The 25,926-nt window shown below is 47.5% G+C and overlaps 1 protein-coding gene across 7 annotated transcripts in view; it reads right to left on the reverse strand.

Annotated features, from left to right (window-relative positions):
* TEX55 (testis expressed 55) overlaps positions 1-25,926 on the reverse strand; it is a 460,108-nt gene that overhangs the window by 384,472 nt on the left and 49,710 nt on the right. For all 7 annotated transcript variants that reach the window (XM_085621142.1, XM_085621141.1, XM_085621146.1 and 4 more), the window contains one exon: positions 23,020-23,775. In XM_085621142.1, coding sequence (XP_085477268.1) covers positions 23,020-23,763 — 744 coding nt within the window. In that variant the 5' untranslated portion in view covers positions 23,764-23,775. The remainder of the gene's footprint in view (positions 1-23,019; positions 23,776-25,926) is intronic.

Here is a 25,926-nt window from a genome sequence, read left to right on the forward strand (position 1 = left end):
CTGGCCCCAAAACCAATGGGGCAGCCTGACCCATCCTGCATTAGCTGGATTGAGTTGTTGGTCAGTCCACCACTAGCAGAGAGGGGCTGTGACTGACCCTTCCTCTCTTTCTTGTATCTTAATCCACATTCCAGCAGGTCAGCCCACCCTCCTAACAGTACTTTGTGCAACTGCGTAACGTCATCCCCTGATCCAGGCAGCAACCTCTAGTGTTTGAGAAGTGCACAGAAAGTTGGTTTGCTTGAAGGTAGAGCTGGGGCAGGTAATTGCTGCTCAAAGGGTGCACTGTACCTACTTGTCCATGGGACAGGTTCTTTCATAAATCTTCTTGTCCTGTAACAAAATCCACTTGACCCTTTTGTGCCATCCAGTGCAGCGACAAATTATGTTAGCAATCTCATTATATAAGAGCTCTGATATAGCCTCTCGAATTATGCCAGGGCTCATACTATAGTAGGATTTGAATAAAATCAAAGGTATGAGAATAGTGCTAATTGAACACAAAGCTGCTGCATATGCAGACTACATAGTTCTGGTTATATCAGAGGTAAAGAATTCTCTACCAGCAATGATGAGCACGATTCATAAACATACTTCCATCTCAGGCTATTCACCAAAACAAACCAAAAATGTAAATTATGCCATTTAACATATATCGCACTCCTATAGGGACCTGAACTGTGGTCTAGAATGGCAAAACAAAACACTTCAATATTTAGGTTCATCCTTCACCAGTGAGTTGGAAGGAAACAAGAATCCCCAGTGAGGAGCACAATATGTGACATCAACAATAAATAGTCACCACAATATTTACACTGGTGGAGCAGAACAAAAGCTACTGAAATGATTATTATTCTAATCAATCCTCTCTTACACATGCCCTTCTTCAACATTTAGACTAATTCTTTACCTGTACAGACAACATTTTCTCATTATATTAACTTGTATGGGACAAATGAAGCAGAATAAAACTGCAATATAAATATAAAGGAGGAATAAGATTCCCAAACTTCAGATCATATCAAAAAGAATTTATAGGGAGACATGTCATACTGCTTGCATTTTGTGTGAGAGGAGCAGCCTGTGCAACGCCACGAGAGCTGCACCGAACTGCCCTAGCCGCTGAAGCCGCCGGAGAGGGAGCTGCCAGAGAGCCGAAGCAGGGAGGAAAACTGGGGGAACAGAGCATCGGAGGGAGCCGAAGGGGTGACCCACACTTCTACGTGGCTACGGCAGTAGCCTGGCCTGGCAGCCCCGCCAACCGATCCCTGATCCTCACAAGACGCCTGCCGCCTCCGAAGCCTCAGGCATATATCAAGCAGCATGAGACCATGGGTAAGGAGGCAAGGCAGGCTACGGCTGGGCGCAGGACACCAATTCACAGACTCACAAAGCGGCAAGGGCTCGATGGTTACATGCCACGCTCTAGTTTTTCACCGCTCGTCCCACTTCCTCCTGACCCCCAAACCACCACTTGACAGTTTATAGGCTACCCCCCTCCTCACCCAAGAAGAGGCTAGGAGGGTTATAGGAGTCAAAGGTGCAACAACTATACTGATACCCTTCCAAACAATCAAAAGCTATTCTACATTAAACCTACTGCTGCAATCTGCAGAACACACTGGTTTCGAGTAGCCACAATGCGTTACATGACCAGCTAAGGGTCAACTAACAGGGGGGACTGCGGGCCAAATCGCATAGCTGTGGTAGAGCCCCTAGGACTGGGGAAGCGGGCTGCCTAAGTGGGTGCAGCTTGCATTCAGAGAGTGCTCCACCACCGTTTCAGTGCTAACACCCATAGCCACACATAGTGCATAGCAACGACAAAGATGGATAGAAGAGCGATCCATAAAGTTCCCTTGCGGCGTGCTAGTGCCCCTCCACAGCTACAGATTTCCAGGAAGTTATGTTATGTTATGTTATGTTATTTATTTATTTCTATAGCGCACGGCTACTCAAAAAGAGTGTCCCGGCGCTTTAATGGAGAAAGAGACAATACTGCAACATAAAAAACATAACACCAGATAAAACTAACAGAAGAATGGGCCAGAGATTCACGGAGGACCGGCTACTGAGTGAACAGCCAAGTTTTAAGGCCTTTCCTAAAAGCTAGTAGGCTGGTGGCTCCCCGCAGGGCCAGTGGTAAAGAGTTCCACAGCTGAGAAGCCAGCAGTCCAAAAGAGCGGCCTCCGAGGCGCGCTTTCTTTACCAGGGGGACAACAGCAAGGTGCAGGGCTTCCGACCTCAGAGACCTGGTTGGATGGTAAAAGACCAGTCTCTTTTGGAGGTACTTGGCTCCCTCCTTGTGAAGAGCTTTGTAGGCCAAGGTCAGCGCCTTAAAGGCGATCCTCTTGCGGATAGGAAGCCAGTGTAAAGTTACCAGCAAGCCCGAGGCCCTGGAGCGCCTGCTAAGGCCAAAGATTGCCCTTGCAGCGGCATTCTGTACCACTTGAAGCCGCTGCAACAAGTACTCTGGGAGGCCCAGGTAGAGAACGTTGGAGTAATCCAACCTGGACCCAATCAGAGCCTGGACAGTCAGCGTCCTGTGTTCCACGGATAACAGAGGAAGAAACCTCCGCAGCATCCTGAGGATGCCAAAGCAAATGCCCGACACCCCCTGGATCTGGGATTTCAAGGTAAGCCTGTTATCCATCTTCACCCCCAGATTCTTAGCAACCTGAGAGGAGCAGGACGGAGGGAACAAATCCCGTGGCCACCAGGTCTGCCAATCTGGTTCTGTGTCGCACCCAAAGAAAAGTACTTCGGACTTGTCGGAATTGCACTTAAGGCTGTTTAGATGGAACCAGTGAAAAACAGCCCCAAGGCAATCCCGAATACTCTCCCCATCAAAGTCGCCTCCTCTCTTACAAGAGAAGAGGAGCTGGGTGTCGTCCGCATAGGATACGATCTGGGCACCATGCGACTCCACCAACGCCGCCAATGGGGTCATAATGATGTTAAAGAGGGTCGGGCTCAAAATAGAGCCCTGAGGGACCCCGACTCCCAGAGGCGGCATCACGGCGGAATCCGGCGGGGCCCAGATCGACTGCCGGCGGCCGGCTAGGAAAGAGGAAAACCAGTCGAACACCGTCCCCCGTAGGCCTATCTCGAAAAGTCTAGCGAGAAGACCATCATGGGGAACGGTGTCGAACGCCGCCGACAGATCTAGCATCACCAGCATGACTTTGCCCCCAGAGTCCAGAACCCCTTTAATGGTTTCCGAGACCTCCAGGAGCGCAGTCTCAGTACTGAGATGGGGACGAAAGCCCGATTGGGTGGCGTGCAAGATCTCATTAGATTCAAGAAAGTTGGAGAGCACGCCTTGGACGTGCTTTTCCAGAATCTTCGTGAGGGCCGGCAGCAGAGAGATGGGCCTATAATTAACCGGGGCCTTCGGATCTAGACCAGTTTTTTTGAGCAATGGAATCACCATCGCCTGCTTCCAGGCCTGCGGAACCACACCGAGCCTCAGCGAAAGATTTAAGAGCGGATTAGCCAACGGGTTGATCACCTCCGCAACTTTCGCCAGAAATTTAGCAGGGCATGGGTCGAGAGGAGAACCCGATTTTAAATTGCCCATAAGAGCCAGGGAGTCCGGAGCAGAGATAGAGGGAAACACACTCAACGTCGCCCCTGGCCCGGCCTGTGGCAGTGTGGTGGTGTCAGGTTCAGTCTGGCCCGCAGACACTGGTGCCAGGAATGACTCCTGAATGCGTTGGATCTTGCTCGTGAAGAAGTCAGCAAGGTCCGTGGCCCAGGTACCAGATGGTTTTTGGTCCGAGGTGTTAGACCAAGGTGAGGTGAATTCTCTCACAATGGAGAAAATCTCCTTGCAAGAGTTGGAAGCCGCATCAATTCTCCTGGCTAGATAAGCTTTTTTTTCCAAACGGATGTCCCGGTGATAAGCCTTAACCACCGATTTGTATGTCAACTTGGCAACAGTGTCATATTGTGCCCGCCAGGCTCTTTCGGCTACCTTGCACTGCTGCCGCGTAGCCGACAGTGCAGCGGTAAACCAAGGCGCAGAGACCCGTTTCGGTGTCGGGCGGGATGTTACTTCCGGGGCAAGATCGTTAAGCCTATCCAGTAGCCAGTCTTGCATGGTCTGCGGATCCCTGTCTAGATCACCTAAGAGAAGGCAGGGATGGGCCTCAGCTGCCTGGGCCAGCATCTCCGGGGTAACACGATGGAAAGCCCTGTGGACACGACCCTGTTGATGTGCCGGGATAGGCACAGATTTAGCTATGCCCTTGATCACAAATTTTGCGAGGAAGTGGTCAGACCATAAGACAGGAGTAATCTCAATACCCTCGAGAGGGACAGACGAAAAGACCTGGTCAAGGGTATGCCCCTTCTCATGCGTAGGCTCCTGAAAGTAGGGGATGAGCCCCAGCGGGGTCAGCGCCTCCGAAAGTTTGGCGGCCGCCGGGTCGGATGAATCATCCATCCGGAAGTTGAAATCGCCAGCCACGATGAAATGTTCGGCTTTCAGGGCCAGCTCCACCAGCACCATATCCAGATCTTCAAAGAAGGTGCCGGGAGAGCCAGGCGGTCTGTATACAAGCAGTCCCTTAAAGGATTGGTGGGGCGACAGAGTGATAGAGAAGGCTAGGGTTTCCGAGCCACGGATGTCAATAGCTGGCAGGATCTCACAGGGAGTTCCTTTCCGGACCACTAGCGCTACTCCACCTCCCCTTCCGTTGGCTCTATCCTTTCTGAAGATGTTGTAATCGGGCGGGATTGCCAGGGCGACGTCAGGGTTAGAAGAGTCGCCCCACCATGTCTCAGTAAGCATGAGGCATAGTGGTTTATCTACATCGAGAAGCTCATAGATGTCCTGCGCATGTTTGCAAGCTGACCTGGTGTTCAATAGCATGCACCCGAAGCCAATACTAGAGCTGTTGGTACTCGGCCGTAAGAAGAGCGAGCGGGTCGGGCGCCAGCCACAACCCGGGCAACGGGATTTCCCATGGTAACGGCCAGGGAATACAGTACAACAGCCATAGCCATGAGGAGAGAATGAGCGAAGTTCGCCAGGGGAATAGCGCAAAACGAGGGTCCCAGGGGGACACATCCCTGATGGTAGAGTCCCACCCGCCGCTCCGCCCGCTTCCGGGACGCTGACGGGCGCAGACGGGCAGGACTCTGGCTTGACTCCGGCGAGAGTCCGGCGCTCCCGCTGCGCGTCACCGCTGCGCGCAGGAGGCGAGCTTTAAGTAGGGCTCACCTGTGTTGCAAAAGAGCGCTAGAGCGCTCCCACAAGTGGCAGACTCGCTCCACACCACCCCCAAGATGGCGCCCGGCGCCAAACACGAAGGCTAAGAAGAAAATAACATAGCTCCGCGAAAAGCGCGGTGGGGGGCCCAATTTAGGGTGCAAGTGAGAGGGCACACAAAGAACGTTCTAATAACAAAGTAAATGCAATTTAAAAGACAAAATGCAAAAAGCGAAATTTTAAAAGTTACAGCAGCGCTGAGAATGAAAATTTCAGCAGAATAGCGCGCGTGCGTGCTACTCCCTTTCTCCAGGTGGTGAGGTGAGGTGGTGAGGTGGTGCAGCTACGGTAATTCAGACCCATTAAACCAGACGGCACGCCCATAGGTCAGAGACAGTCATGAAACTAAGAAGCCAAGTACAACATCTCAAATATGGTGAGGCAGAAGCAGCTAACGAGCAAAAAAGGTCTGGTGGGCAACTCACAGGATGAGCAGGTGCTACAAAACTCGCCCCGGTCCCAAAGCGGCAACTAAGGAGGACTTTTGCAAGGGTCCTACTCTGCCCCTGACTCGGGTGCGACCTCCTTTAAAGAACTTTATCAAGCAATATCTTCATAAGGCAACAGAAATAGCTCAGAAGGAACAAAATGCTTCTCCAGACATGACATGACATCCACAGATATCAGCTGGATTAACTCAGGGTGCTCAGTCAGCTGCCTGCCCAGCATGCCTCAGGAAGCCATGTTAATGTCAAGCAACAATGTCACTTTTGCAGGGCCCCCAGTTTACACAGATCGCAACCATGCCCCAGCCTAAGACCATGAGAGTCAATTATAGACCTAATCACAGATTCTACTCTAGAGCCGGTACTATACTCATATGAGCCTAAGAAAGTCCTGGCTGGAGGGCAGGAGCAAAATGAAAGAGGTGCTAACAGCTATCATTCCCAGCCTCCCCTCAAAACAGGCAACTTCCCAGATACCACAAGACATCCAAGTTTAAACAGGATCTGAATACCAAGCCCTGAACTGCACCCCAGAACTGAAGAGTCCTTCTGCCTCGTCACCTCAAACAAGTGAAACACCCATAATTTAAAAATATTCTCACACACTACCCAGAATGAAGAGTTTCACGGACCAGGAACTGGGATTTTTGTCGGATCATTTTCTTTCTAATATAGAGGCACAAATATACAAAACACTGGGGCAATCCCAGCCAGTGATGCAGGGATCAGTGGAAAATGCTGTTGAGTCAGCTTTGACCCCTCGTGGCACACCACACATTCAAGAGCTGATGGCAATAAGAGCCATGCAGACTACATTAGCCAGAGCTCAACTCTGGTAGTCAAGCAAAATGGGACTACTGTTAGATCGGATTCAATCACTGGCAACTCACCGGGCAGAAATTGGATCCAGACTTAACCTTCTGGAATCTGAGGTAAAACTCCTTGAGAAAGACAAACCCTGCCCATTCTCCCCAATCATTAACAAGTTGAGCATCTTACCTGAGACGTTGGGAACACTGGTGGGTGCAATCAAGGAACACACAGTAAGTAAAGTGCCACAGGCTAAGATATTAAATGCCACTAAGGTGGAGGATTTCTATCAAATGAATTATGGCAAAACTAAAACAGCTAACCCCTCAGAAGTTTCTCATCAACCGCCTGACATACAGGAACAGGCAATCTGTATTTCTCCAGTTACCAAGCCAATAGATCAACATGGAAGGACCACTTTGACATAACACATGGCGGAAAAAGTAAGAGGGGTCACACGTGGCATCCAAAAACTGAACAGCTACCGAGCCTCTCTCAACATCCAGCTTGACAAGAAGGACAAAAAATAGGTTAAAAAAATAAAATTAAAGAGCACTGTTTACTAAAAAGAATTACACCATCACATAAGCCACCCATAAGCAAAAAAGAACAAGATGTCAAGAATCCTGGCAAAGTCTTTCCAATCTATTGGCAACTCTGATATAGACAAAATCTCAGTCCCCATTCTCCATTAGTACATCCACTGCTGTTTCTATGGCCGTACCTGTACTCTCCGTTGGGGAGGAGATATTTTCGAACAGGGGGTCCCCAGAGATCACTGGCCAGATGGTGCAGAATACAATTTGAAAAGTGGAACCCCTTAGAAGGTGAAGAGATGGGACAAGGGGCCCCACCCTTAACCGGGGAGGTGATTTTTATAGGCGCGGGGGGATGTCAGGCACACAGAGTGAAAGAACGGACCAAGGTATCCAATCCAAATAGGAGACCCGGGAAATACCAGATCCCAATCCACAGGGTCCTTGAAGGAGCCCATCAACTTGCAGGAGCACAGCAAAACTCCAAGTGATCGGAAGGGAGCGACCACCACCATGCTGGAGCATAGCCACACCCCCAGTGGTCGAATGTAAGAGACCACAATGAAACATGGAAAACATAGGGCCCCAATTGGACTCCACTTGCTGGTAAGTCTTTTTTTGTCAGCAGCAGATAGGCGAGCACAAAAGTACTGTGGGTAATAGCCACTCAGCTCGGCCCAGGGATTCCAAAGAGGCCTCTCTACAGCCCAGCTGGCTGGATGAGCAGCAAGTCACCAGCCAGCATAAGCGTAAGGAGGAGGAGCGTACAAATCTAGAACTGCACTTTATTCCCCGGACCACCCGAAGGCCCCAAGGACACCCTCAACAGAGCATAACTTCAGAGGACTTGGACTGGGTTAAATTCGGGCCACCTCTGTTAAATTGTATTGGGGATGTGACTATGATAATCTGGAGAAGAATGGGACATCGGAACGCTGTATGGGCTGAAAGAGCCACTTTTGAAGAATGGGGTATCGAACTTCACATCACCAATCCGGTGAAATATCCGTTTGTTCTTTCAATACCACGTTAGGCTCAAACACCAACCGACGTGTAGAAGGGCTCAATTGGGGGTAACCACACCTGGCCTTGGCACTAGATGGCCACAGCGCCCTTACAATTCACTGAAGGCATAGCCAGAGGGAGGTATGTTCTGACACCCTAAGGAAGGTACACAGCATGCAAGGGAGGCAGCTGCTGCTCAAGCCCAACTGACTGTGCTATCACCATAACATCATGTGATGCCTCAGACATTCAGTCTCAGGTTCCAAGTCTTTGAAAATAACAAAAGAGCTGCCTACACCTGTCACCACACGAACTATGTTGGCGATACTAGTACTTCAGTTTGTCAGAAAGTATGGGGGGGGCTGAAGATTGCAAAACGTATGCAGCTAACTGGCACCTGTTCGCTGCACATTGGGCATGCTATTACTCAGTCAGTCAGTCAGTCAGTCAAAGTTCATGTTTATTTAGACTGAAGTTCTTTAAACCATACACCACTTTACAACCATAATCACTGTATATATATTACTTTCATTTTAAAAGACATAAATATCCATCATCAAATTTCATCTAATAAAATCTTATTAAAGTCCTTTCATCAAAATATGCTTTCAAATAAAATGCCTATCTTTATTATACAATTCTATAAGTTGCGTAGAACACCGCTCTTATTCTAAGTTTAACATAACATTTTTAACGGTCATCATGAACCTCCCTAGCTATATCCAGAAATCGCATATCATTTACAAATTCTACAGCTTGCTCATGGCACATAATTCCATAGTTTAAAAATACTGGGCATAAAAATTGTCTTTGCTGCTGTATAGTCTTTAAACAGCCCAATAATATGAGCAAAAATATTGCATTTGGTATTCAGATCACAGGTACAGTTACCTCTTGGTTGGAACATCTTGACTTTTATCATGTCATTTATTTGACAGGGATTGATTCCGATCCTCATTCTCAATAATTCACTTTTTATCAAATGATTAGGTAAACTATCCACATATGGAAATCTCTCTTTATTCTTCCAAGATTTTAACATAAATTGTAATGATTATTTCTCACTTAAATACTTATAGTCATATTCATGGGACAAATTTTTACCTAGTGTCCTTAACTCACTCTTTGAAATTTCAATGTGTAGGTTCTGTAGGACCAACTTCACCTTCATATCCTTACAGACTACCCCCAAATTCATTCTGACACTTTTTGCAGAATTTCGTTTTCACACCACTAAGAAACATTCTGTTCCTCCCCCGCACTCAATCTTTTTCAGAATCCTATTAGAGCCATTTGGGTCAGGATGATCAATGATCTCATACCTATTTCAATTCTTACTGCTTCAATCATGGGAGAGCAGGGACGGGACAGCAATCTCTTTAAACATTTCCCCTCCTCAGCTTCCCACCTACTCTTGCCACTAATATATAGCAGCTTGGCTCAATATTGCAGTTACAGGGGTATCACTGCTACACGGGCTTTTAGAATGGGTCTATATTAAATTTCTCAAAAGTCCCTATTGTATTTTTTTCAGACCACTCACCAAGGCCACAGCCCTGACCTTCAGGGTTTCATATGTGTCTTCCATTTCAGGGACCTCTCGAACCAGGACCCAAGATACTTATATATATTAACTGGTTCTAGCTTAGTAGGGCCTAAATACCATCTGAATTCACTTTCTTGCCTCCCAAAGCAGAGCACCCTGGTTTTGTCAATAGTTACCACTAGATTTTTATAGCTACCATATTCCCTAAACATGTCCAGTTTCCTTTACAAACCTATTTCTGATCTAGAATTACAAGAGCGTCTGCATACAGGAGGCATGCCACGTGTTTACCATTTACTCTGGGGCTGAACCCTTTGGCATTCGATAGTACAATGGGCAGATCTGCTACAAATAAAGAAAAGAGTAAGGGGGCTAATTCAAACTCCTGCCTCAGCCCGTTATTGATTTGTATTTCTTGTGTCAATGTCCCCTCTGTATCCATAACGACCTGAGGCCAATTACTCTAGTGTAACTCCTGAATTAGCCATAAGAGATCTTTTGGCATGTTGAATAGTATCAATGCTTCCAACAGACGATCCCTGTCTATCAAATCAAAGGCTACATGGAAGTCTTGGAAACAGCAGAATAAATTGCCCCTATGTTCGACAGACTTCCGCACTATAGTCCAGAGTGCAAAACAATGGTCAATTGTAGAATCCCTGCCTCACCTTTGGTGGCTTCAAGTTGGCCTCAGCTATGTATTTCAGAAGACTGTACCACTTGCCATCTTTCTGACTGGATGGCTTGGCCCCCAGACTGAAGAGTAGGCTAATCTGTTTGCAATGTTCCATCCTCATTCTGCTAGATCTCCCTGCTGCTATCCCACATAATAGGAATAGAGACTCACAGGCATTATTCTGCAGGATGGTTCCAGAGATTCACCTCATAAATATTTGGGTTTCAAAATGGATTGCAGCAGGTTTATTTGTTTTTCTAATAAAAATATTGACAATTCTGAAAGTTATGTTGTGCACCCTGTTTTGGGAGTCAGGTTTACCTGTCACCCAGAGTTGTCAATACAGCCACCCCCCTGTGTAGAAAGACAAACAGGTACCTCTAAAAACCTCCCTGTGGAGTTTACACATTGGTGGGAGAGAAATTTGGGGGAAGAAAACTTAATTAGGAACTCACTCATAGATTTTGTGAGGGACTTCCGGCATTCATGGACTATTCTCAAATCATCATGCTTGTCATCATCATCATCATCATTGTTAGACCTGGCACATTGGCGTGAGTCTCCCTTCCATTTGTTCGTTGTGCCTCATGTATTTTTGCTGGTGTTAGCTGCTCAGAGCACTGTGCCACTGCTGTCCAGTGCCACAGTGCAAGTGCTCCTTTTGTAAATTAATGTAGGACTTGTGATTCCATGATTGCTTGGTTTGGTTTACCTGTCAGACCCTAGTACAGTGCACCAGGAGTGCCCAGGGCTTGTAATCCAAATGCTGCTGGTGGGCTTGCAGCACTGGTTGTGCCACCCACAGAAGCAGCCTGTAAACATGTGTCTAGGTCTGCCATTGCAGAGCCTGCGTGCAGTCTGGTACTGTCATGCTGACTGGGCAAGTGCACCCACTTGACAGTCCCTAAACCTTCCCTTTTCTTCATATCAGACACCCATATGGTAGGCCCAAGGGCAGGGTGCATTGTAAGGATAAGGTAGGACATGCCCTGGTGTGTGTGGCATGTTCTAATAGTGAATTACAGCCATTTTCGTTTTTCACTATTGCAAGGCTACCTGTTCTCCATAGGCCAGAATGGGCAGTTTGGTTATTACATTTTATAATCCTAACTGACTCAGAGAACATGGTAGAAATTCGAATTTAGTATGCCTGAACTCAGGATGACAAAATACATCTTTTAGTAAACTTGGTTTTAACATTCTGTGTTTGAAAATGCCACTTTTAGAAATTATCAAAAAAGGAGGGGTTTGACACAAAGGATTAGAGGGTAGGTAGGGCCAGTTATACTACATAAGAAAAAAAATTACCTATACCTCTAGTGACTTCAACACTTATTCATATGAAGTAAGATAAACGAAAATTAATACGTTTACCTAAGCAGTAATTTCTGCCTTTTATTTATTTTTTTATTTTTTTATTAATTCTTTTGATCACAAAAAGAACACATAATGAACTACACGAAATACCACATTAGTCCTTACACAATGAAAATGAACAACGTGAAAAATGTGTTTTGACATACAATTACAAATAAACTCATAATAATCAAACATTGAAGCAACCAAATGAAATGTCACAAAGAACAATCATTATATACACAATCCGAAATACAAAGTTGTCATACAAATTGATGAATTAGACAACTAACACCCTTATATTTGGAATAAATCAAATCCTCTGAAATATCAGGGACACAAGGGGGTATATTTGCAATATTTAACCAAGGAGTTGAGTTCGGTTAAATATTGCAAATATACCCCCTTGTGTCCCTGATATTTCAGAGGATTTGATTTGTTCCAAATATAAGGGTGTTAGTTGTCTAATTCATCAATTTGTATGACAACTTTGTATTTCGGATTGTGTATATAATGATTGTTCTTTGTGACATTTCATTTGGTTGCTTCAATGTTTGATTATTATGAGTTTATTTGTAATTGTATGTCAAATCACATTTTTCACGTTGTTCATTTTTATTGTGTAAGGACTAATGTGGTATTTCTTGTAGTTCATTATGTGTTCTTTTTGTGATCAAAAGATTTAATTAAAAAATAAATAAAAGGCAGAAATTACTGCTTAGGTAAACGTATTAATTTTCGTTTATCTTACTTCATATGAATAAGTGTTGAAGTCACTAGAGGTATAGGTAATTATTTTTTTTCTTATGTTTTAGAAATTAGGCATTTTCTTGTCTAACCATTCAATCCTGCCTCTGCTAGGCTGTGTGTATTCCTTTGTCTGGAGTTTGAGTGACAGGGCTGGGGAATTCCAGGAGACAGGGTGAGGTATCCCAGTGGTGAAAAGAGAGATCTGCATCCAGATGGGTGGGAGGAGTTGCACCTGGGAGCTGAATAGGGTTGTGCCTGCCTGCCACAATGCTGGCTCCACCTCCTGGGGAGCGGCTGATGTCTCTTTCCTGCACAGTGAATGAAGAGAAGGAATCCTGTCAACAAAGTGCTCCAGTGCTGTACTTGCCTTCCACAATGCTGGCTCCACCTCCTGTGGGGCGTCTAATGTTTCTGCCCTGCACTGTGAAAGGAAAGGAGAAGTCTGGTAAACAGAGTGCTCAGGAACTGGTTTGGACTGGGCAAAGGGCCCTCTGCCTTCAGAGGACAAAGGATTTCTGGGTATAAATATTGGGACCCTGATCCCAAGAAATTAGATCACTTTGGGAAAACAAGAAGAACCTCTGCTGAGGGAGGAACCAGAAGAAGCTGAGGAGGAAACTATCCCTGGAACTGGGGGATTGGCCTGCAGTGGTTGCCTTACTGCCAAAGAGAGGAGAAAGGAACTTTGTGTGTACTTTTGCTCAACTTGGGAAGGATCTCCAAGGGCTTGGAAAAGAGCTTGCCTCCTGCGGAAGTCTCAGGAACAACAGACCTTACCCCCCAGCTCCCCAGAGGTCTTTGGAAGTGCCTGCTGCTGTTGTTGGGCCTTCTGAGGGACTGCGTGTCGCAAGGAGCTGTAAGCGCGACTCAAGAAGAAGAAGCGTGCCGCCGTCTGAGTTGTTGTCGTCGCATCTCGTAAAGCGTGTCGCCGCTGCAGCCTCGCATCGAGCGGAAGCGTCTCGCATCATCCAGGAAGTGTCTCCCAACGCCGAAGAAGCGTGTCGCCATCGCAGCCATCGTAGCTGACGCATTGCACCGCATCAAGAGAAGAGTCTCGCATCGAGGAGGAAGCGTGTCGCCATCGCAGCCATCGTAGCTGTCGTATTGCACCACATCAAGAAAAGCGCCTTGCATCCACGGAGAAGCGTGTCGCTGTCGGAGCTGCTGTCGTCGCATCGCGTAAAGGGGTGTCGCCGCTGCAACATCGTATCAAGCGGAAGCGTCTCGCAAATGTCGGAGAAGAGTGTCGCTGCCAAGGCTGCTGTCGTCGCATCGCGTAAAGGGTGTCGCCGCTGCAGCTGATGCATCGAGTCGAGTCTTCTCGCAACATCGGAGAAGCGTGCCGCATCTGTAAGATCTTCACGTCTTTATTTCTTTGCACCAAAAACTTCATCACTTCAACATCGTTGCAACACTTTCGTTGCCCTGCGTGTCGCATCTAAAAGGTACATTGACTTAAAGTGTCGCATTTAAGAACTTAAGAGAACTAAGCCAAATTTTACCATCTAAAGTAACAGTATTGTGTGTTTTTGTCGTATAATGGTCTTGTGGTAAATCTATATAAAGAATACTTATTTTTGATATACAAACCTGTGTGGTGTCCATTTGTAGTGTTGTCACTTGGTTACTGTATGTGTTCACAAATGCTTTACACACTGCCTCTGAGATAAGCCTGTCTGCTTGTGCCAAGCTACCTAGGGGGTGAGCAGGGGTTATTTAGGAGTGTACCCCTTTACCCTGACTAGAGGAGAGGGTCCCTATTTGTCACAAGTGTATACCTGTGCCAACTAGAGACCCCCAAGTCTAACACTGGTGGTCAGCGGTGAGAATTCTGGACTTGCATTTGTGACTCCTGTACAGTGATTGGTGAACACTACTTAGTGAGTGCAGACCTTAACGCAACCAATACTTGTTGGTAGATTTCTTTTTGGGACTTTCTATTTTTGAGTACTGCCAAGCTTAACCATGGTGGAGAAAGCAGCATCCATAGTCTCTGTTGATAATGAATGGGAATGGGAAGAAGAGAAACTGGAAAGCTACAAAGTACAACAGCTGAAATTCTTCTGCAAGAAATTTAATGTTTCTACTACTGGATGTAAAAACAAGGCAGAGTTCTACAAGGCGCTGAGGGCCTGGGTAGAAGCAAGGAATGCCACTGATGATGATCATGCAGAGGAGCAGCTGGATGGGCCATTGGGTCCAAGAGGAAGGAGAACCCCTTCCCCTGCCGGTAGCAGTGTTTCTGTTAAAAGTCTGTCTCCAGAGGAGTTGGCAGATAGAAGAGAGGGTAGGATGCACGAAATGGAGATGGCAAAGCTCAAATTAAATGGGCAACTGGAGCTGGAAAGCAAAAAGCTGGCTCTGGAAGAGAGAAAAATCCAAATGGAGCATGATATGGCTTTGAGGGAATTGGAGTTGAAGGCTAAGAGTTTAGAGCTTACTCCCTCTGTGGCAGCACACCGCCAGTGCAGGTAGAATCAAGGGTGTACATACCAAAAGATATGGTAAAAGAATTCTTTAAAATAGATGACATAGGGCAGTGGTTCAAGGCCTATGAGTTAGCCATGTCCTCCCACCGGGTCCCTGAGAAGGATTGGGGAGCGGGGTTGTGGGGACGGTTCCTGAGTGAGGGGCGGGACACACTGCTAGACTTACCTTCAGATGTTTATAATTCTTATCCCCATATGAAGGATGCTTTGATGTCTAAGTATGGGTTAACTCCTGAGTTGTATGGTCAAAGGTTCAGGGGTTGCACAAAGATTCCTAACAGTACGTATGTTGAGTATGTAACTTTTTTCTGCAGAGCATTGGATGGTTGGGTGAAGGGTAGCAAAGTCAATGATTTCCAGGGATTGCTTGATTTGATTGCATGGGAGCACTTATGAAGTAACTGTTTTCCTGAGCTACGCCAGCACCTGATTGATAGTAGGCTGACTAATCCTAGGAAGCTTGCTGAGGAGGCGGACCGCTGCGTCAGTACCAGGGTCCACAAGGGTCACGTGGGAGACTCAGCCATGAGTGGGCAGGGTCCCCAGCAGAAGAGTGGGGGGGACAAGGGTAAACAGAGGGAGTTCCATATGAGGCCCCAAAGTAATCCCCAAGGGAACCAAGGGAAAGGTTCTCAGCCTCCCCCCCAGAAACCGTCAGGGGCCCCGACAGGTCCACCTGTTTAAAGAGGGCCCCCGAGATGCTACAAATGTGGTGAACTGGGTCATTTTGCCAATGATACCAAGTGTCGCCTTTATGGAAAACCAGCACCCACTGGTGCAGCCCCCCGGCAGATGGCTAGTGTAGCCCTGGGTGAGGAAAGGGATGCCCAAGGTGGGTGGGATCCCGCAGAGATGTCCCTTGTCTCATTAGGAGACTGTGAGGTGGTCCTTAGGACCCAGCTGCCTGATAACACTAAAAAATACAGGCAGTGGGTGACCATCACTGGCCATAGAGTGGAGGCTCTGAGAGACACAGGAGCCAGTGTGACAGCTTTCAAGTGTCACCTGGTGTCTCAAGAGCAGGTTGTCCCTGGAGCATTCTACCCAGTTGTTGCCGCTGACAACACAGAGAGTCACTGCAAGGTGGCTCAGGTTTCCTTTGAGTGGGGGTAGGGGGGTCTCTGGTACTCTTCAGGTAGCTGTGAGGCCCACCATGCCTGTTGACTGTTTGTTAGGGAACGACTTGGAGAGCTCACCTTGGGCGAAGGTGGAGCGGAATGCACAATTAGAAATGTTGGGTATGCCTGACTGGGCGTGTGTGACCACCCGGTCAATAGCAGCGAGTAAAGGTGCTCAAGAGGACCTGGAGCCTGAGAGGGAGGCCCAGGTACCTGCCAGCAAGAGGAGAGGCAGGGGGCACGGGAAACTGGCCCCCAGGGTTCCCACGGTCCAGGAGGGAGCAGACCCTGCGGGTGATGCCCTGGAGCCTACAGGGGAACAGGTAGCCGAACTGGGGGACCTGCCTGAGCTGACCCATTGGCAGCAAGAAGGAGGTCCCTCCAGGGAGGAATTCTGCAAGGAGCAGAAAAAATTCCCTTCTCTTGTGGATCTGCGGCAACAGGCTGCAGACCAGGCAGCAGGTGATCAGGCTGGATCACATTGGATCTACTGGGAGAATGACCTCCTGTATACAGAGCCTAAGGTTGCTGAGCGTGGGTCAGCCCGTGTGCTGGTGGTACCCCAGCGCTTCAGAGCCTTCCTACTGGGGCTGGCTCATGATGTTCCATTGGCAGGACATTTGGGGCAGGACAAGACCTTTTAAAGGCATGTCACCCATTTTTATTGGCCCCAAATGCGCAGGAGTTCAGACCCTCACTGCAGGACATGCCAGACTTGCCAGGCAAGTGGTAAGAGTAGGAGGAAGCGCAAGGCTCCTCTCCAGCCCTTCCCTGTAGTCAGCACCCCCTTTGAACGGGTGGGTATTGACATTGTGGGGCCACTGGACCCCAAGACAGCCATGGGCAACAGGTTCATCCTGGTCTTGGTGAACCATGCCACCCAGTACCCAGAAGCCATACCTCTGAGGACAGTGACGGCCCCGGTGGTGGGACGAGCACTGATGGGAATTTTCTCCCGAGTGAGATTCCCTCGCAAGGTAGTGTCTGACCGGGGAATCAACTTCATTTCCAAGTATATGAAGTCCCTGTGGCAAGAGTGTGGTGTAACCTACAAGTTTACCACACCTTACCACCCCCAAGAAAACGGGTTGGTTGAGAGATTCAACTGAACCCTCAAAGGCATGATAATGGGTCTTGAGGAACCTATGAGGCGTAAGTGGGACGTCCTCTTACCAAGCCTGCTCTTTGCTTACCGTGAGGTGCCACAGAAATCTCTAGGGTTCAGTCCCTTTGAGCTTCTCTATGGTCACCCCGTAAGAGGACCTCTAAGTCTGGGCAAGGAAGGCTGGGAGCAATCTCCCAGGAAACCTCCCCAGGGTGTATATAGCTACATGCTGGCCTTTAGGAACCAGACTAGGCGTTTCAGACAGCTCGCTGAGGCGAATCTGGAAGCCAGCCAGGAGGAGATGAAGCGGTGGTACGACCAGAATGCCACTCTGGTTGAGCTTCAGCCTGGACAGAAGGTGTGGGTCATGGCCCCCGTGGAGCCCTGTGCACTCCAGGATAACTGGACCGGCCCCTTTGAGGTTGTGGAGCGCAAGAGTCCGGTTACCTACTTGGTGGACTTGCGGTCTCCCAGGAACCCCTTGAGGGTCCTGCATGTCAACCGCCTGAAGCCCCACTTGGAGAGGTCCCAAGTGGGCATGATCTTGGCAACAGATGCTGGGATGGAAGAGGAGACCGAGCCTCTTCCTGACCTCCTGTCAGCCAGAGAGCAAGATGGGTCAGTGGATGGTGTCAACCTCTCTTCCACCCTGACCCCTGAGCAACAGAATGACTGCCACCAGTTGCTGGGACAGTTTTCTGATCTGTTCTCCCTGGTTCCCGGTGTAACTGATTGGTGCGTCCATGAGGTGGACACTGGGGACAGTACACCTGTGCGGCACAAGGCCTACAGAGTGACTGACAGGGTAAGGGCTTGCATCAAAGAGGAGGTCTCAAAGATGCTTGCGCTAGGGGTAATTGAGTCCTCTAGCAGTTCTTGGGCCAGCCCAGTTGTCTTGGTCCCAAAGACTGCCGCGCCGGGTGCCACACCCGAACTCCGGTTCTCTGTGGACTACAGAGGGCTCAATGCAGTCACCAGGACTGATGCACACCCCATCCCCAGAGCGGATGAGCTCATAGATCGGGTAGGGTCTGCACGGTACCTCAGCACGTTTGACTTAACGTCTGGGTACTGGCAGATCGCCTTGACCGATGGGGCAAAGGAGAGGTCCGCATTCTCCACACCAGATGGGCACTACCAGTTCTGGGTTATGCCCTTTGGGATGAAGAATGCCCATGCCACCTTTCAGGAGGTTGGCCAACCAGGTGTTAGCTGGGCTGGACTCGTTCAGTGCCGCCTACCTGGATGACATCGCAGTGTTTAGTGCCAGTTGGGAAGAACACCTGCGCCACCTCTGGGAAGTGTTGATGGCGCTGCGGAGGGCAGGCTTCACGATCAAGGCGAGTAAGTGCCAGATCGGGCAGGGTTCCGTGGTGTACTTGGGACACCAGGTAGGGAGCGGCCAGGTGGCGCCCCTACAGCCCAAGATTGAAACCATCCTGGCTTGGGAGCCGCCCAAAACCCAGACAGAGGTGAGAGCCTTCTTAGGACTCACGGGTTACTACAGGAGGTTTGTCAAGGGGTATGGCAACATTGTTGCACCCTTGACAGCGCAAACTTGCAGGAAGCAGCCAAGGAAATTGATTTGGACTGACACCTGTCAGGAAGCTTTTGAGGCCTTAAAAACTGCTATGTGCACAGCGCCTGTGATCTTGGCACCCAACTTCTCCAAGGACTTCATAGTACAAACAGACGCTTCAGAGCATGGTGTGGGGGCTGTTCTAGCACAGATGAACGAGGAGGGCCTACATCAACCTGTAGCCTTCATCAGTAGGAGGTTACTTCCACGGGAACAGAGGTGGAGTGATAATGAGCGTGAGGCTTTTGCTGCGGTCTGGTCACTGAAGAAGCTAAGACCCTACCTGTTTGGGAATCACTTCCGGGTTCAGACAGACCACAGGCCCCTCAGATGGTTGATGCAGATGAGGGGTGAGAATCCAAAGCTGTTAAGGTGGTCCATTTCCCTACAGGGGATGGATTTCACTGTGGAACATCGTCCTGGTACAGAACACGCCAATGCTAATGGTCTTTCCAGATTTTTCCGCCTTAGTGATGAGAACTCCCAGGAGGTAGGGTAGTTCTCCCCACATTTCAGCTGGAGGGGACACGTGTTAGACCTGGCACATTGGCGTGAGTCTCCCTTCCATTTTTTTGTTGTGCCTCATGTATTTTTGCTGGTGTTAGCTGCTGAGGGCACTGTGCCACTGCTGTCCAGTGCCACAAGGCAAGTGCTCCCTTTTGTAAATTAATGTATGATTTGTGATTCCATGATTGGTTGGTTTGGTTTACCTGTCAGACCCTAGTACAGTGCACCAGGAGTGCCCAGGGCTTGTAATCCAAATACTGCTGGTGGGCTTGCAGCACTGGTTGTGCCACCCACAGAAGCAGCCTGTAAACATGTGTCTAGGTCTGCCATTGCAGAGCCTGCGTGCAGTCTCGTACTGTCATGCTGACTGGGCAAGTGCACCCACTTGCCAGTCCCTAAACCTTCCCTTTTCTTCATATCAGACACCCCTATGGTAGGCCCAAGGGCAGGGTGAATTGTAAGGATAAGGTAGGACATGCTCTGGTGTGTGTGGCATGTTCTAATAGTGAATTACAGCCATTTTCGTTTTTCACTATTGCAAGGCTACCTGTTCTCCATAGGCCAGAATGGGCAGTTTGGTTATTACATTTTATAATCTTTACTGACTTAGAGAACATGGTAGAAATTCGAATTTAGTATGCCTGAACTCAGGATGATAAAATACATCTTTTAGTAAAGTTGGTTTTAACATTCTGTGTTTGAAAATGCCACTTTTAGAAAGTAGACATTTTCTTGTCTAACCATTCAATCGGGCCTCTGCTAGGCTGTGTGTATTCCTTTGTCTGGAGTTTGAGTGACAGGGCTGGGGAATTCCAGGAGACAGGGTGAGGTGTCCCAGTGGTGAATAGAGAGATCTGCATCCAGATGGGTGGGAGGAGTTGCACCTGGGAGCTGAATAGGGCTGTGCCTGCCTTCAACAATGCTGGTTCCACCTCCTGTGGGGCATCTAATGTTTCTGCCCTGCACTGTGAAAGGAAAGGAGAAGTCTGGTAAACAGAGTGCTCAGGAACTGGTTTGGACTGGGCAAAGGCCCCTCTGCCTTCAGAGGACAAAGGATTTCTGGGTATAAATATTGGGACCCTGGTCCCAAGAAATTAGATCACTTTGGGAAAACAAGAAGAACCTCTGCTGAGGGAGGAACCAGAAGAAGCTGAGGAGGAAACTATCCCTGGAACTGGGGTATTGGCCTGCAGTGGTTGCCTTACTGCCAAAGAGAGGAGAAAGGAACTTTGTGTGTACTTTTGCTCAACTTGTGAAGGATCTCCAAGGGCTTGGAAAAAAGCTTGCCACCTGCTGAAGTCTCAGGAACAACAGACTTCACCCCTCAGCTCCCCAGAGTTCTTTGGAAGTTCCTGCTGCTGTTGTTGGGCCTTCTGAGGGACTGCATGTCGCAAGGAGCTGGAAGCGCAACTCAAGAAGGAGAAGCGTGCCGCCGTCGGAGCTGTTGTCGTCGCATCTCGTAAAGTGTGTCGCCACTGCAGCCTCGCATCGAGCGGAAGCGTCTCGCATCATCCAGGAAGTGTCTCGCAACGCCGAAGAAGCCTTGTCGCCATCGCAGCCATCGTAGCTGACGCATTGCACCGCATCAAGAGAAGGGTCTCGCATCGAGGAAGAAGCGAGTCGCGATCGCAGCCATCGTAGCTGTCGCATTGCACCGCATCAAGAAAAGCGCCTCGGATCGACGGAGAAGCGTGCCGCCGTCAGAGCTGCTGTCGTCGCATCGCGTAAAGGGGTGTCGCCGCTGCAACATCGCATCGAGCGGAAGCGTCTCGCAAACGTCGGAGAAGAGTGTCGCTGCCAAGGCCGCTGTCGTCGCATCGGTTAAAGGTGTCGCCGCTGCAGCTGACGCATCGAGTCGAGTCTTCTCGCAACATCGGAGAAGCGTGCCGCATCTGGAAGATCTTTACGTCTTTATTTCTTTGCACCAAAAACTTCATCGGATCAACATTGTTGCAACACTTTCGTTGCCCTGCGTGTCGCATCTAAAAGGTACATTGACTTAAAGTGTCGCTTTTAAGAACTTAAGAGAACTAAGCCAAATTCTACCATCTAAAGTAACAGTATTGTGTGTTTTTGTCGTTTAATGGTCTTGTGGTAAATCTATATAAAGAATACTTATTTTTGATATAAAAACCTGTGTGGTGTCCATTTGTAGTGTTGTCACTTGGTTACTGTATGTGTTCACAAATGCTTTACACACTGCCTCTGAGATAAGCCTGTCTGCTCGTGCCAAGCTACCAAGGGGGTGAGCAGGGGTTATTTTAGGAGTGTACCCCCTTACCCTGACTAGAGGAGAGGGTCCCTATTTGTCACAAGTGCATACCTGTGCCAAATAAAGACCCCCAAGTCTAGCAATCATCAAAACAAAAGCATACACTCTCATCACTCTGTCTCTCCTGTCCCTCTCTTTTTTTGTCTTTGATATTAGAAATTACGATTGGCTCCTCACACCGTCTCCTACAGAAACCTTTAAAAAGGCTCTCCTATGAAAAAGAAATGTCTATCACTATTTTAGTTGATCTTCCCCTTTCTCAAACTTTGCCAGCTATCCCCCTCTCCGTATGTACAACAGTGAACCACTATATTGTTGAATCAGTTACCCACTCACGTGTACCACTCCCAGTACCTCCAAACCCATTCCCCCATTACATGTTTTCCTGCTGTTTAGTATGATGCTACTTGCACGCATATGATCTTACATAATATGTATCATTGTTACAATTTACAGGGCTCTAATACCACTCAGTCAAGAAGCACTATAGAAAAACACTGTTACTAAATAAATGAAATAAATACCTATTCTTGCACTGCACAAAACTTACCATATCTAACCTACAAAAAATACCAACCCTAGCTGACAATACTCACCTACCTGACTACATATTTATTATGCCTAGCTACCCACCATACCATCTTTTCCACCTACCACTTCAACATACCATACCTAACCTAACATACCTACCACACTTACCTATACCTACCTACCACACCTACCCAACCCACCATACATAGCTTACTTACCATACCGAACCTTCCAAACTACCTGCCATTCCTACTTAACATAATACCTAACCCACCATATCAAACAAATTACTATTGAAAATAAGCCGTACCTAACTACCATACATATCTTACCATACATGAATATGTGTACAATGAAACAAAACAAATGTATACCTAAATAGTATTTAATTAAAAAAAAATCTTAATTTGCTTTCAATTCCCTTTAAAAGTCTTGCAATTCTATTTGATTATTTCTATTCTAATGTTCTAAGTACGTATATAGATTACAATTCAAATCTGGTGTACAAGTAAATAAAAATAGAACACCAGATCCTTCTCTTTTAATAATTTTTACAAAAAAAATAACAATTACTACGTACAGCATAAGTATCAACCAAGACCAATTGGCATTGCCAATGCTTGTATTTTAAGTCACCAACATTCTGATCTACTCTCAGCTGGCGTGAAGGTCCATACCAGCACAGGGCCTAAATAGTACCAGCAGCACCTCTCAGTGACAGCCGAGATCTGGAGGCAAACGTAACACTGAGGGCCAGAGTCACCTCAGTGAGAATACTGTATGTTCTAGCCCTAAAAAGTTACTTTTTCTAAAGTTAAGTACTGCTGCTGCTCTGCGAAATACAAGGTTTTCCACTAAAAACATTTCTGACCAAATATAGCACAAAAGTCAGCAACCCTCAAATGGTAAGTAGATCCCTGAATTTATGAGTCATGGTAGCAGTTGGACTATTTAGCCATATGTCTGAAGATTTTGACTATTGTTAGCATATCACAAGTGTTTATAAGCCATGAAATACCTTCTCTTCTTGAAAGTGTGTGGATTCGCTGCCTGACTTCTCCTGCTCCTCCTGGCCTGGTGTTTGGTCTTCACTGGTTGTTAGCCCCTCCCCCTCAAGTGGATGATCTCTTGCTCTTAGCTCCTCTTGGGATGCTGGCCGATCGTCACTGCTGGTTATGTCCCCTTCCTTGTGGGAAGCTCGCCGATCGTCACTGCTGGTTATGTCCCCTTCCTTGTGGGAAGCTCGCCGATCGTCCCTGCTGGTTATGTCCCCTTCCTTGTGGGAAGCTCGCCGATCGTCCCTGCTGGTTATGTCCCCTTCCTTGTGGGAAGCTCGCCGATCGTCCCTGCTGGTTATGTCCCCTTCCTTGTGGGAAGCTCGCTGATGGTCGCTGCTGGTTATGTCCCCTTCCTCGTGGGAAGCTGGCTGATCGTCCCTGCTGGTTATGTCCCCTTCCTCCTGGGATGGATGAGTATCCTCATTCTGGGGTGGTGGAGACTCACTGATTGCCTCTAGCTCTTGGGGCTCCTCTTGAGATACTGTTGGTTCAGCGCGAGGCAATGCTGGTTCCTCACTGCTTTCAACTCTTTCCTCTGCTGGTTCATCTCCGGCTCTCACTCCTTCTTCAGACAGTGCTGGCTCATCACTAGTTTTCACCTCTTCCTCCTGGGATGTTTCAGGATCACTGCTGGTTTTCACTACAGCAGATTTAGATGGTGATGGTGATGGTGACGGATCACCAGTATGCTCTGGTTTGTCCATATTTTAAACCACCTGTGACAAAGTGAGAGAAAATGACTAAGTATGAAAGAGTTTTGCAACGTAATCTTTACATACACATACAAAACACTGATGCGCTACCAAAACTTTGTTTACTCAGTTCTGAATAGGGCTATCAACATTATTGATTTACTACAATTTTATTGTGCACGCTAGGAACAAAATAGTCTCAAGGCATTTTAGACTGCTACTATAACAATCAACAAGGCTCGTTACGGATACCCTCTAATGTTCTCGTACACTGAGGCAATAGTGGGGTGGATGGGTTGGTGGTTCTGGTCACAACTCTCGGTCGGATGCAAAAAGTTGGGGCTACCAGCAGGTGATGAGATGATGCATTTGACATGGTCTACAGTAGGTGAACAGCAGAACAACAGGGATGGTTAGTCAGATCTGTGTTATATAGAACATCGGCAGCTTTCATGGACATTAGCAAAAGACTCTCCCTTAAGTGCTTGGAGTCTATTCAAGTATTTGAAGGGCTGAGGGGTACAATTTCTTTCTATTTTTAACATACTTGTAGCGAGAGTTCTCTACTATGTTTGGGTTGGACGAGCACAGAGGATGGTTTTTTGTCTAGGGGTTTAACTTATGGAAATGCTACTCGGGTAGTGAGCGGGCCCATGAGATGCTTCAACTGTGCACACTAGGAACAAGAGTCTCAATGCACTTTAGATTGTTACTACAGCAATCAACAAGGCTCGTTACTGATATAGTGTAATGTTCTTGTACACTGAGGCAGTAGCGGGGCGGATGGGATGGACTTTGGTCACAACTCTCAGTCGGGTGCAAAAGGTAAGAGCTGCCAGGAGGTGATGATGAGCAGCATTTGACTTGGTCTACAGTAGGTGCACAGCAGAATATTATAGATGGTTAGTCCGATCTGTGTTAAATAGAAAATTGTCAGCTTTCCAGAATGACATTAGAAAAAATCTCACCCTTAAGTGCTCTGGTCTATTCAAGAATTTGCAGGCCTGAAAGGGGAGGTGTCCTTGCTTTTTTTAACAAACTTGAAGCTGGAGGTCTCTAGTATGTTTAGGCTGGAGGAGCACAGAAGATGGCTGTTTATGTAGAGGTTTACCTTATGGAAGAGATACTCGAGGTAGTGCTGAGGAGATGTTTTGTATGTAAAGCTGAGGATGCTGAATGTGCTTCTGGCTGACATGGAGAGGCCGCTGAGTTTTAACTGGATCATGACTATATGGTATTGGTCGCTTAGCCATAACAGTAGTCTGTGTAGGCATGAACGAAGTGCCCTTACTCTGTTAGCAATGGCATGCACACAATGCAGAAGAGGAGCCAATACAAAGACAGCCTTGGTGGACATCTCAGTTGATGTCCAGCATGTACTTAGAAAGGGGCCATACTTAACCTGTCGAAAGTATCTGCCTATGAATGAGAGGACTGGGTCAGGGTGTTCTCTGAAGCTTTGGGACCCATTCAGATCTCTGTGTGCGTTGGGATTATGTCACGTTGCTCAGAGAGGTTGAGAAGACTAAAAAATGCAAAGGGGTTAGCATCTTCATTGGCAATCATCATAATCCAGACTGCAACAACAGCTGTCTTGTCACGATTTCCAAATCAAAGCCTAATTATTAGGGAACACTCTGAAGTACCATGATAAACCAGTTTTGGGAAAGCAAATAGTCGAATGCCAGTCTTTATGAAAATGCATTTCGGAAAATAGCCAAAATGGTGAAATAATTTGAGAAAATCATTAAGGACCCAATACAGAATTGAATACCGGATCCAAATGATGATTCAATAAAGCCAAACTGCCCAGCCAGTCTTGAAATTAAAGGAAATAGGAGAAGATAACTAAGGAAATACATGAATACAAACAAAATCACAGTAATATGATTAGTATTTCTACTGCAACTCTAGGTGGAAAGCAGGAATGGCTACAAAGTATGAAAAACAAACAACAGCACCGGACATGAATAAGGGAGGGAGTTTAGAGAAAGAAAAGAGGGTTGAAAAGTCAGAGTGAGAGGATTTTGGAGGTCAGCATCAAAGAAAAATAGTACGTTGTAGGCACAGCTGGAAAGAGAAGTGGTCAAGCGAGATCTGCCTATTTAAATTCACATGAAGGTGCTAATCACAGGTGGCGGGAGAGAAAATCAGAGGTGGTGTCAAGATCAGACA

Source organism: Triturus cristatus, chromosome 8, assembly GCF_964204655.1.
Source record: "Triturus cristatus chromosome 8, aTriCri1.1, whole genome shotgun sequence".
Taxonomy (NCBI): Eukaryota; Metazoa; Chordata; class Amphibia; order Caudata; family Salamandridae; genus Triturus; species Triturus cristatus.